Source organism: Buceros rhinoceros, unplaced genomic scaffold (assembly GCF_000710305.1).
Source record: "Buceros rhinoceros silvestris isolate BGI_N320 unplaced genomic scaffold, ASM71030v1 scaffold14826, whole genome shotgun sequence".
Classification (NCBI taxonomy): Eukaryota; Metazoa; Chordata; class Aves; order Bucerotiformes; family Bucerotidae; genus Buceros; species Buceros rhinoceros.
The window spans coordinates 1-13,142 of record NW_010418203.1 but is presented as its reverse complement, the minus strand read 5'-3'; the positions used below and the strand labels follow the sequence as shown (position 1 = coordinate 13,142).

At 38.7% G+C, this 13,142-nt stretch overlaps 1 protein-coding gene across 4 annotated transcripts in view; it reads right to left on the bottom strand.

Moving 5' to 3' along the window:
* Positions 1-12,853, bottom strand: part of OTUD4 (OTU deubiquitinase 4) — a 29,894-nt gene extending 17,041 nt beyond the window's left edge. For all 4 annotated transcript variants that reach the window (XM_010138453.1, XM_010138455.1, XM_010138452.1 and 1 more), the window contains exons 1-7: positions 12,689-12,853; positions 11,098-11,181; positions 8,105-8,155; positions 6,229-6,275; positions 2,973-3,045; positions 2,426-2,507; positions 1,525-1,669 (exon numbers count right to left, since the gene is read on the bottom strand). In XM_010138453.1, the coding sequence (XP_010136755.1) occupies positions 1,525-1,669; positions 2,426-2,507; positions 2,973-3,045; positions 6,229-6,275; positions 8,105-8,155; positions 11,098-11,181; positions 12,689-12,853 (647 nt within the window). The remainder of the gene's footprint in view (positions 1-1,524; positions 1,670-2,425; positions 2,508-2,972; positions 3,046-6,228; positions 6,276-8,104; positions 8,156-11,097; positions 11,182-12,688) is intronic.
* Positions 12,854-13,142: the final 289 nt, after the last annotated feature.

Sequence of the window (13,142 nt, the reverse complement as noted above, 5' to 3'; positions counted from 1 at the left end):
TCTAGAAAATTAATTTACGCGGAGGAGGAAAAAAAAAAAAAAAAGTATTTACCCTACAGCAGTTGTGGGCAACTCTCAGCATTAACTTCTCCCAAAAAATAAAATAAACTATTACATTTAATAACAACATAACTGAAAAGTTCACATTCATAAAATGAAAAAGATCTTCTGGAAAATTAGGTAATGAAACAAGCTGAAGTTAATTTGAAGACAAGCAAAAAATTTAAGACTTCATAAACACAGCAGAGTGTTTGCAATTTGGGTTAACTAGGTCAAAAAATCGCACATACTGGCTCTTGCATCATAAGACATATGGTTTAAATCAAAGAATTTGAGCTTGATAGTCCCCAGTGAGTATATGACCTTAATTTCCAAAGGTGCTACAGAGGTTAGCGGTGTATTTTCTTAAGAATCCCCAAGATACAGGGTAATGCTACTGCATATGAAGCCCAGGAAAGCTCCAAGCACAGAAAGGAATAAAGAAGGTTTCCACTCTGACATTTAACTACAGTAATTGTTCCCCAAGACAGAAATACTTTGTATTTTAGTTGGAAATATTCCCTAGCAGGGTGGTTTGTTGGGTTTTTTTCGTTTTGGTTTTTTTTTTTTCCACACAAGAAAGGAAGCTAATCCCTTTCCCAGAACTTGGTTTTCTTTCCATCATCTTCCTTTCTGTTCTTTTCAGCTTGAGACAAAAACCAGCTCCTGACATCCCAAAGAATGTCTTCTGTCACATGTCACACAGACTAGAGCAGAGCCCCCAGAAAGGGCTTTAAGATATTTAAGATGTTCACTGGGAAGAGGGGACATAATGCATTTAATACAGCACGATCCCCATGGCTTCAATGGAATTTCACACAAGCCAGGGTTTCAAAAAAATATTATACAAAAAAAACCTGCCAATATGTAAGTGCAAAAATGGCGCTGTGAAAGACATACTCTGCAAAGGGAATCAGTAGGTCAAAATCTCAAAGCTAGCTAGAGCATTCAGGTCCAGCAAAAGGAATACAAACCCACGGATATGATCACTTCACACAAATCAAGGATCAAAACGGAGCAAGCTACATCTGTATTTCTCCAGCAGCTACACCTCAAGCAGGCATGTCATCCGCCAGATGCAGAAGGAACTCAAGTTGGATTACATTCCTGTAACTCCACTCAGCCGCAAGCGAGCCAAGTAATGCTCATGGAGTGCACCAGGCTGGACTGGCACACTGGCAGTTCTCCCAGAGGAGTCTGCTGTTTTAACCAGGAAGAGGGACATGTTGCAATGGCAATACTCCGTTAAGAAAAGAGCCCCTTCCCTAGACTGAAGGAAAACCAGAGGAAGTGGAACCCTGTCCTTCGGTGCAGTGAAGATTACACATTTCCTTCTTGCAAGTTCTAACCTTACCTCTTTCTTTTCTTAGGAATTGGTAAAGATTTTCAACCCTGTTAGGTTCTTCTATCCACCAGAAGTTCAGAAAACTCATTTAACATGTATTGCTCGCGGGCAGCTTTCGTTAACTTTTAAATCCCTTTTACCTGTAGTTGTCATCTTCTGAATCTGAAGCAGATACTTCACTGCTACCATTACTTTCCTCCGTCGCACCAACAGCACTAAGTTCTGCTATGATTTTCTTCACATCTGTATCAAATACTTTCTCATAAAGCAACTCATACAGCAGAGCTGGGGAAGAGGAGGAGGAAGTGGAAGGGCAAAATCAGTTACGAGACACATGAGATTTTAAACCATCATGACAGATGCATTTCAATGAAAGAAGCGAGCATTCTGATGTGTTAACTGAAACAATGAAGGCATTACAAGCAAAACCAGCTGCGGCTACTATGGCCCAACGGGTATGTAAGAAATCAGCTCCCTTGACAGGCAGACTTGGCCTTAGCCTTAGCCCTGTAACTCTGCACAGAGGCAGAGATTTCATGGAGAATCCGAATCCTTATAGGGCTTGTCACAGTGACACAAACCCGGGCATTTCCACGATCTAGTGAAGAAAACAATAATCCATGAAGACAGTTACTTTTTGCACATGCAACCCCTGTAATTTCTGTGACAAGTTACACATGCAAGGATAATTTTAACATAAACAATTAGTTTGCTAACACAGTCTGAAATAGAAAATTAAAACCAGAATGCTCAAAGACAATGAAAGAGATTATAAATTAATACACCAACTTTTTCATTTCATTTACACTAGACCACCCAGATTCAGAGGCAGATGCTTTGTCAAGCATCACGACATAGTATGAATTTGTGCTCTCGCAAAAAAAAAAAAATCATAGTCATTGACAACTCAATAGAAAACCAAGCTACTACAGAATGATGATAACCAACTTTCATACAGAGCGTCCTCCTGAGACTTCATGGTCATCATTTTAAGATTTCTGGTAAAAATACATGCTTTTAACTAGCCATCGTAATACTTACACTGGCAGAGAGCAGCCTTTTCTGAATACTCTATGGGGTAAAGAATATCATAGTGGTTTCCATTTGAGAAGCACAGCAATACCTATTAAGAAAACCACACAGATATTTTAGGTTTGGCATCTCACTTGATTTTTCGTATGAGCACTACCTTTTAAATTCAATTTAATGTACCAACGCACTTTGTTATCTCACAGGATCTCAAAGTATCAATAAAACAATTAAAATGTTTAGCAGATGTCCTTTATGCCAAAAAAAATGACCAAAAGTCAAAAAGAATAAGACAGAGGTAGCTATGAGTAAGCACTTGTAAATTGCCTTTGACAGAATCTCTTTAGGAAGAGATATCACATCCCAAATATGGACCATCTATTTAAGAAGTGCTACATGTATTAACAGAATAGCTAAAATACATATAAGAGAAATTGCTAAAATTGCATTCTCAGAACATTTCATTGTGTTGAGTAACAAGACTCACATGGAACTACTTGCTGTTTATAAAGTAGTCTTAATTTAGCCTTTCACAATGGCCTTAAGTACTTTTTTTTACCTTATCAGAAAAGCCATTTTCAGTTACATGTGAAGGAGAAGCATTTGGTTCCCGGTATATTATGAAATCTTTCCTGAAAAAAAAAGCAGAATTCATTTAGAAATTAGTATCAATGAAAACTGGAATACTCGAGTCAAGGTCAAAGAACATAACAACAGAAAACGTGGGTAAGAATACTGAAGACAAGTACAACTATCAATGACAAAAAAAAAAGGCTTACTTCTATGAAAAAATGTGCTAGAATAAGGTGTGCTGCCACAGTATGCACAGAGCCCATGCCAAGTAAATTGAATTTCCAGACGCTGCTTTCTGGAGCTGTCTCTAGAGAGATGACTGCTCCCCAGCCCTGCAGAAAAGCATCACACCGCCATTTGGAAACCCACCAGAACAAAGAGGAGGTTTGTTTTATGACCAGAGACAGGAAACAGGGCTAAGCTTCCAGAAAGTGAGCAATGGCTGAATCTGTACTAGCAGACTGATTACACACAGGCAAGAACCCTTCTGGACAGGGAGGCCAGCTAACACAAGAGCCCGTGTCTGTGCTCAGAAGCTCCCCAGCCTCTTAAACCAAGCTCTCATGCTTAGAAGGGTTCACGCCCTTTCCGCCTCAGAACGGTGACCCTGCTGCCACAGCACGCCAAGGGGCACGTCAACAGACCATCAGCAGGCGTTGCCTGAGGATCAGATATTGTAACCAAGTGCCCAGCGCCTCTGAAAATCATGCCCTCCACATCTCAGTTTTTTCACATGTAGCGAGAAGAACCTTTTCCTGCAGCATAAGGGCTCCGTGAAGATGGAGTCTAACACTATGTTGTGTTTGTTAGACTCGAATTGCTGGATTTACACTAGCAAGGAAAGCCCTCTGTTGTCTCTTCAACTGAGAGAACAGAAACAAACTTTTGGGGAGGTTGGACCGAACCAGCAGATAGCTTGCCACTGCAGTGTTGGCCGGTGCTCATCGTCCAGAGCACCAGTCCAGTGCAGTTTTTCAAAACAGGTTTAGAAAATTTTTAATCACTGAAAGCTAACTTTGGGTATCTCATTGCTTTTAACAAGATTAAAAATACCATAAATGAAGAGTTGAGTTAGTACGGTTAAAGAAATTTAGAATTTACATTCCATATTTATAATTCTTTCTTTAGCCTGTTAGATTAAAAAGCAAAAGAAAAGTTGAACTGGATATTAAGAGACAAATACAGGAAAATTCACAACTGATACTGACATGACGTACTATTTGTTTATTTCCTGAAAACTGAAAGACTATCAATCTTTGCTACCTATTTTCCGCTATAAATCAATCTCTGTCATGGTCTTAAAGTGAATTATTTTCTCTTTCTCTCTCTTTTATCTATAATCCTCCCTTTGAATTCTCTGCTCAGCAACTTAGCACTACATTGAATTTCTTCCCTGTTCACACAAGCAGAAGTTTTATTAGTCTTGCAAAATTATTAGTATATTCAGAGGTGCAGCTTTTGGATTAAAATTCCCCAACTTCCCACAACAACTCAGAAAATGCACTTCTAAGAGGAAAAGAATTCCATAGCTTAGAAATGCACCTGAGGAGGCAAGGAAAATTTTCCAGATAATCAAATTATACTTGTGACAGGAAGAGTAAAAATAACCAAAACCTATTCCTACCCTCTACTTGAACAGTCTGAAACTCTCTCACTTCTCCACTTGGCACAAAACAGGAAATTCGTACTTCTGCTTTCCTTCAGTCTGCCAGCATGCAGGAGGGAAAGCAACTCTTCCCCCTCACCTCCATCACAACTCCTATTTTCCCAGAGCCTCTAAGCTGCCTTCTAACAGAAGCCACTCTTCCCAAAACAAGTGTGGCAGTAACAATTCCTGTGTGTCCAACTCTGCGGTGAAACACTGCATATAGTTGCAGCTATGCCACAAGCCTCCTCATACTACCAATGGAAATTTTAAAGATACTATTATCAGCCAGGATTTGTCTCTGTATTCACTTACCAGCTCTGGTCCTGCATACCAACATATCATGGCTTCAAAATAAACTGCTTCTATCTCACAAGAACACATTTCTCATGGCCAGAAATACAACAAACAGAAGATCACAGACATCCAGCTTCAATGTAATCAAGCATGCAATTTCTTTGACTTCAACAGTTACATCCCTCTGCAGCATGGCTCAATCTACTCATCAGACCTTCTCTTGAAGCCTGGAGCCAAACTTTACTCTGACCTTCAGCTCAGTCCTCTGCCACCCATGCAGCACGTGCATCTCTGAACTGTCCCATTAACCACACAAAATGCAGGACAGAATTTCATGCATTTTCCCTGTACCTGGCACTCACCTAAGTACCTGAAAGCACTACTTAATAGTTTGTTTCTTTCCTCTTATCAACTGTCTCATCAAGAGTCAAAGTACAAAGTCATCAATTTACTGTAAGCATTCTGAAATACTGAATTTTAACTGGAATTTACTGAAATACCTGTTTTTTTAAGAGCAGATGCTGCTCTTTCTCTTGCACAGTAATTAGAAAGCAGACAAATACTCGGCCTATTGTTTTGTGTTACTTTTTGAAGGTAGATTAATGTATAGGATTTCATTTAATGAAAACACATCAAAACTGTTCGTCACCAAGAGGAGTGTTTATCTAAGCACAAATACCAAAACTTCTCTTAAGCATAGCTCAAGCTATGGCCCTTGACAAACTCATACTATCTATACTGATAGAGCGCAAAAAAGGAAAATTTATATAGAAAAGAGAGCAAGTTATAACAGACCTCGAGATACTCTTATTTCTGTAGCTATGACTTCCTACCGGGGAGGTGCAAGGACAGCTTTCTAGCATATGGCTTACAATACTTGCACCACCAAGCTGTATCAGAGCATTTGTATAGAGGTACAAATAAAGAAATGGGTACAGCCCATGGCTCAGCAACAGGGTTCACATTGAAGCCTTGGAGAGAAATTGGAAGAAAAGCAAACCCAACAGAAAAATCAAGACTTGTAAATTAACAAAATACAAAGTGCATGACTCTACCCACAATTAGTTTTGCAGGATAGCTGCACGACGTTACCGCAAACCTGTATTCAAATCCCAGATTAAATGTCATTTTCAAAGCTCATTCTCTATTTTTATTTAATACCTCGACAGCTGCAATTTTCAAAGCATACTTGTAATTTTCTGGAGAACTAGGGCATAACATACATTCCATCTGCTAGTCCAACTGATTGACTAACATAATTGAACTGATCTCAATAAAACATATTTAAAGGATTTCTTACTTGTACATAAGAGAAAGGGCACTTATTTCTACTTGTCCAACCCATTCCTGTATTAAAAAAAAAACAAGAGAAAATCAAGTTGAAACAATTATATACTTCCTCATGTGTACATCAAGAGAATGAAGAAATCTTTGAAAATAAATATATTAACACTGAGTCTGATTGTATTTGAAGGTTTTTTCAAAATAACAGTATTTCAGTAAAGTGGTTAAGAGGTACAAGCTAGAGTGATTTTTTTTTTTTTTACAAACTAGAAATAGATCGATATGAAAACTCAGAACTCAAAACAATCATATAAATTCAGATCTATCATTAATGAGTGCTATTTTGAGATGTGATACAGTATTTTTTTTTCCTCTTCTTAAATTTAGGCAACCAGCAGTGTAGCTTTTCCAAAGTGATTTTTGAAAAAAACTGAGTGTCAGAATTACCAAGTGCTTTTAAAAATGTTACTCTCTACCTTCAAAACTGTCTGGTTTTATGGGCCTTTAGCTATAGATGAACTGGAAAAAGAACCTCGAGGCTTAACTCTGATGCCTAACACGCAGGTAACTTCCATACAAGTATCCTGACATGGTCTTGTGAAGTGCTCCAACAGAAGCAGACACACCCCTTCCAAACAGCCAAAATAAACTTTGATAGTTGCATTTCTTATGCAACTATCGACACCTGAAGAAAGACCAAATATCTGCCCTTTAAAGCTGTTAAACAGTGAAATGTCAGTAACACCATAACCCAGACTCAAATCACAGAAAAGCTGTTGCTTCCATTACCAGTTTAACTGCTATACCGTGCTCCAATATGAGGTGACTATATCTTTCTTGGGGTTGTTTGTTTTACTTCATTTTTGTCTTTTCAAAAAATTCTTACTAAATTAGAAACAACTCTAAGTTTGGGGCAGGAATTTGTAGCAGTCTGATTTTTTAAAACATTTTTTTAAATTCTCATGACAATTTTAAAATCCAGAATAATTTACATTAATTTATATTATCATGTAAAAAAGCTACTGTATTATTTTTCAAAAATACTTTTTGAACATTAACAGATGTATGAAAAAGACGTTTTCTATACACACAGTGCTAAAGTTCTACTGGAAAACAGCATGATTTACCATTTCACATAGCATGTAACCTCAGGATTTGACTCACAAAGCTTTGCAATTAAAAATCCTGGAGTAAACAAAGCAAGACAGAAGCAGAATAGGCTAACACCCACTTTTCCCCCCCTTTCACCATTCATTTTGGAAACTGAAATAAAGAACCATCTGGTTAGCCATTCAAACTAGGGACGCTCTAGGCAAAGCGGGATAAAAAAAATAGAAGTCATGCTTTAATTTCTAGGAGGGGAAAATTTAATAAAATGTATGTATGAACATGTAAGAAAAATTAACAGATTTTGCACTAGATAGTCTTCACACACACACAGCTTACACAAATTGTTAAGTCTCTAAAAAAAATACTAAAAAAAAAATTTCGTGGTGGGGAGAATATAATACAAAGATAGTGACTTGAAGCAAAATTAGTAAGAGCTTGCAGCTACTGTTCATAAAAATCCCTTACATCAGTAACTGTCTTTTCTTCACCTACTTTTAGACCTTTATTCAAGGCTGTCCTCAAGAAAAAGTTACCCGTGCTATGTTTGTTGGCATTTGCAGAGGCTAGAAATGTTTGGATACAATTCTGAGGAATAACATGTTCAGACCAAGGTACAAGAATGTTCCCCAAATCATTTTACAATGGGGAGTACATGCATAAAAGCATATATTCACATAATTCAAAGACCTCTTAAGCTCAGTCAAAAAATGAGAAAAAAACATGTCATTCCGTAACAACTTCAAAAAAGTACTGCTTTCTATTATAAACCAAGTTTAACATACCTGTGGATTTTCCAGACATTTTAAATACTCTTCAAATGGCCCCTCTATGAACTGTTTTTAAAAAGAAAAGGTAATAATTAGTTATTTTTATTAGCATAGTGCATAGAATTCCCGGTCTGTGACCCACTGTACCAACGGGAATGTACCATTGGAAGTTTAAGACTATCCTGCCCTCAAAGAGCTTACAATCTAAATATAAAGTGATGTAGAGACGAAGGAACAAACGGTTAAGCACACAGGTCTGCATTCCAGAAAATAACAACATAAACAGCTTTTGGAGTCATCACGCAATACAAAACAAAACAAAAAATAAAATATCTAGCAGCTACATGGGAAATCTGAAGGAAACCAAAGATGCTGTCAAGCAGATGTATATGGATGATACCTCCCAGATGTGCACAGCATCACTGGAGAGAGCATATGTGGGCTTATTCAACTGTCTCCTTGGAAGGAACAGGCAGCAATGGACAATAGGAAATGGGAGTCACATTTCTGTATTACTCAAGTAGCGATAAAATATAGTATAGGCAAATCATAAAGCACTTTTTGCTCTTTTCTGTATCACTTCAAATAAACTGCTTTTACTTTTAGTGAAAGGATGCAAATAACTGGGCAGCTACACTGTGAGCGCCAAGCTAAGAATGTAATCCTTCAGCTGCACTCCTTAACACACATGAAGAGGCCAAATTCACATTGGTCCAGGCCAAAGAAAGATGCTGCAGTAACTGAGACACGTTAACTTCAAAGCATTTCAGCCATGCTGGCCAACAGACAGGCTGTATTTAAAAAATGCTGTTTAGACACAATCTGCTTGATTTAGTTAGAGGAAATACCCACAGAGGTCCGAACAAATAAGTAATGCCCATTACAAACTTAGGCTACAAGCTGGAGGGCCTCTTTACCAACAGTGATTAAGAAACAAGACAATAAGGGAAAAAGAGCCAGAGCAGTGAGATTAGAAGTTCCACTTTTTAGCCATTTTGAACCTGGCTGGACAGTGTTGTTCATGAGGAGAATCAAATAGTCTGGCCAGAATTTTTAATTTAGACAGAAGTAATCAGGTATGAAGTTAAAAAGTGAATCAATAAAACATTATCATAAACAGTAGGTTTTGTGTGTGCCAAAATTCAGTGACCTACAGATAACATACAGAGGAAGAAAGGAAGAACCAGAGAGTTCTCACAGGAAACTGAAGAGTTAAAAAAAGAGAATGAATGTAAGACAGCAGCAATCAAAGATAACACTTCTGGAAAGGATGAGGATGAAAATGAAGATCACGGTTACACACAGTCACCTGAAACTGGTTACAGCACTACCCATGGAATGAAAGAGACAGAAATCCAAGCTGAAACGGTTACAACAGACAGACAGAAGCGGAACTCCAGTGAGTACCACCAGTGCACATCAACCGAGCATAACTAATAAGAAGGCAGATGAGTAAATAGTTGAACTGAGGAAAGAGGCATTTGTGGCTTGTGTTGGTTTCTTGTGGGGTTTTTGGGGTCCTTTTGAGAGATGAAGTTAACATTGTTAATAGTCCAAATGGAAAACATGAAGTATAGTAAGAAATACAAGGAGCAAAGATCAGCAGAGCTGAAATGAGGTACCGAAGGGAGCAGGAACCCTGGGAAATGAGAACAGACATGAAACTGCTTGACCTTGTACATGAAGCACCTATTATGAAAAATTATAAATTTTTCCAAAAAGAGACTTTTCAGAAGTGGTTAGAGGAGAAGCATTATCACTTGGATCATATCTGAGGAAAAAGTACAGCGAATCTGAGAGTTTGGAGGAGAGAGACCAAGACGATAAGACCAGCTAGGGTTGACAAAACAGTTACCCAGCGGAGATGACAGAACTGAGGAGGGGAAACACCACACGTTTAGAGCCAAGAAGGGTCACTGTATTTCCAAAAACTACACAATGAAACAAGAAAACAGAAGTGGAGAAGCAGACACTGGAGTGAGAGCGGTAATTCTGGAAAGAAAGGGAGTAAAAAGTCGGTAGCAGAAAAATAAAAAAAAAAGGGGGGGGGGGAAGAGAAATCTTAAGAGTTGTCTAGTCCTCAGATGGACTGAAAACAAACAGCAAGTCAGAGCTGCATTCTCCCCATGGGATTCACTGTATTTCATATCATTCATTCTTCACAACTTCCACATTAATAGTTGAGCACAGAGCACCTTGTCAGAAGTTACAGCAAACACACACACTCCTTCCTGCTCTCCTCCTCTTCCCTATGCCAATGCGCGTCTAAAACAGCCTTTTTTATTTTGGGTCCAGGTAAATTTAGAACAGAAAAAGAGCTGAGTAACAATCCTCTCGTAACAAATCTTTACACGTACTCCAGGTTTGGCTATCCTGGAAATTAGTTAAATGGTATATACACTAGAACACATACAAACACAAACAGGAGCACCACTATTTATGATTGTTCTTTCAAAAAGAAGAAAAAAGGATTTTATAACATTAACACCGAGGACATTGGCCAAATTTAGATCAGTGTCAACATACTTTATGTCCATGGTTGATGAAGGAGAACTCCATTAAAAGTGTTTTAAAAAAAAAAAACGACAGTGGCAATACTAATAAATTGTGGACCTTGAAACAAATTAACTAATCTCATCAGCCAAATCCCATGTACTCTGTAAGCAATTAAATAGCATAGCAAGAATATTTTATGACTTTCATTAAACCAAAATCCAGATTTAGGTAGCCCCACTACAAAGTTTAACAAAGTTTTTTAATGAGCATTAAAAATTTTTCCCGCCCCACATTTCCTCCATTCCAAGCAGCATGCAGGTCCTTCTCCGGGCTTATGACAATGAATTACTACCACACGTGTGCCAAGTAATTTAAAGAGCACTCGCTTTAAAAAGCATCAAGTATATAGCAATGATGAATACCGCCATAAACAGCAGACTATACCTTAGAAAAGTGCAAGGAATAAAGAAACAATATTTTTAAATGCTCACAAAGAAAACAAAAATACTTACTGCTTCAAATTTCTCCCTATTTTTCCGAAGATAGTCTACACAAGCCATCCTAACATCAATATGCCGAGACTGAGAGTGCAACACCTACAAAGGGAGAAAACAAAGAAAGTGACGCTGGTTCTTAGGAGTCTTTATGACAGGTCACTAATAATTAATGACCTCTGACTAAATACAGGCTTGGAAATACTCTAGTTTTACTTGTAAGAATATTTAAAATCTGTATTCATTCAGTAACAACATCTCTATGCAGGTGAAAACTGCAAAAACTAAGTAACTGCACAATTCACAGATTTACTAAATTTTATGAGGATTTACTGAGCAAAACAAATAGCATTTGTCATCACTCTTTAAACAACTCCTTTGTAAAGGACTTCGTTGAAAAGGAATTAATTGAAGTAATAAGTTACCACACGAGTGCATGTGGAAATCAACTCCCAGCATACAGTCGTTCAGATGAAATCCAACCCAATCTAAGGGAGTGCAGGTTTACTCTCTCTTGACTTTAAGAGCTGTAGGTCTGTGGCCCAAATACCAGTTCAGAAGCCAGGAATTCAGATCTCAGTATGACACCTGCATTCCACCTCCTGTTCAAATTGCTACTGGAAAAATATTGCTTCCATCACAGGTTCAGAGTTACCTGCAACGTGACTTTGTCTGCATCCTCACTACAACACAGGGAAGTTCCAGACAAGTTAAGCTGCAGCATCTCTTGCAATCCTTACACACTACCCTCAATTTAAAACACTTCTGAATTCAAATCACTTCATTATTTTTCTGCATGAAGATTAGGCCAAGTTTGTATATAACTCTGAATTAAAGACCTTTGCTTCAATAAAATAAGAATGGGATGTTAAAAATTTAATTAATAGTCAAAAAAAAGTTCTACATACACCAGAGCATGGGAGAAACCTTTTATATATATTAATTAAAAATATCAGAATATCCATGTATATTCATTGCTTATTTCCTTGAAATAAAGCCCCTCTTCTTCAGATCAATAGTGTTGCTTGCCTGAACTTAAAGTCAGTGGGGAAAGTAATTAAAAAAAAAGTGAACTGTGTATCATTAGCACAGGAATCTGGACTCCCACAATCAGAAGCACCAGAGCTCCCACTGCTGTTGGCTTGCATTTAAGACAAGATGACGCTGTCACTTTTTTCCTTTAACACTGAAATGGGGGAGGGGAATTCAACGGGAAGAACTGAAAATAAATTACTCACTTTCTCTAATTCTACAGCAAACTAATGAACAAAACTAAGAACAAGGTTTTTCAGCTCTCTTCATGAAATTCTGTTTCCTAAATAGTCTCACACAAAGCAGCTGTATCCAAACAAGCTTCTTACACTGGAAGAAAAGCTCTGAGGTGGCAGCGGAAGGTCAGAACAGGTAATACTTTCTTGATGACAGAAGGTGGTTGCGCACACAGAACTTCTCTCTCTCACCCACAAGATAGATTATTTTTCATCCCCTGGCACATGCCTGTGTAGCCTTAACCTATACTTGTCTGCATTTTAACACCAATTGTCACCCACTCACGAGATCCACTTCCCATGCTTTCATGCGAAGTAGCTTTGTTCCTGCAAGCCATTACCTGCTCAGCCACAGCCCTGAAAAGACAAGATCCATCCTTGGCAACTCTCTTTCTGTACAAGCCCTGAGATCGCAAGTAGCAGTCCATAGAAGCGTCCCCAGGGGCGTCCATGCCGCTGCCTTGATGGCTTTGCTCCCCGCCGTCGGGTCTGCACGCCGCTTCCATGTTTACTGCTTCACGCTGTGGAGACTCGGCGCACCTCTCCTAGCCCCACATGGCCAGGCAGACCCACTGAGCAGCTCTAGGGCCGGGTAAAGGGAACAGCAGCAGGTGGGGGAGGAGAGCGCCGGCCCCCCAGCCCCCGAGGTAGCAGCAGCAACAGGAAAAGCAGCCGGTCTCACGTTATCAACTTGCATGTGGGAATCGCGGAGGGGAACGGCAAAGTTTTACTCTGCAGCCTGGACTTCCAGCTCCATAAAAAGGGTCGCTTCTAGACTTCTCCAGAGGGCCGGGC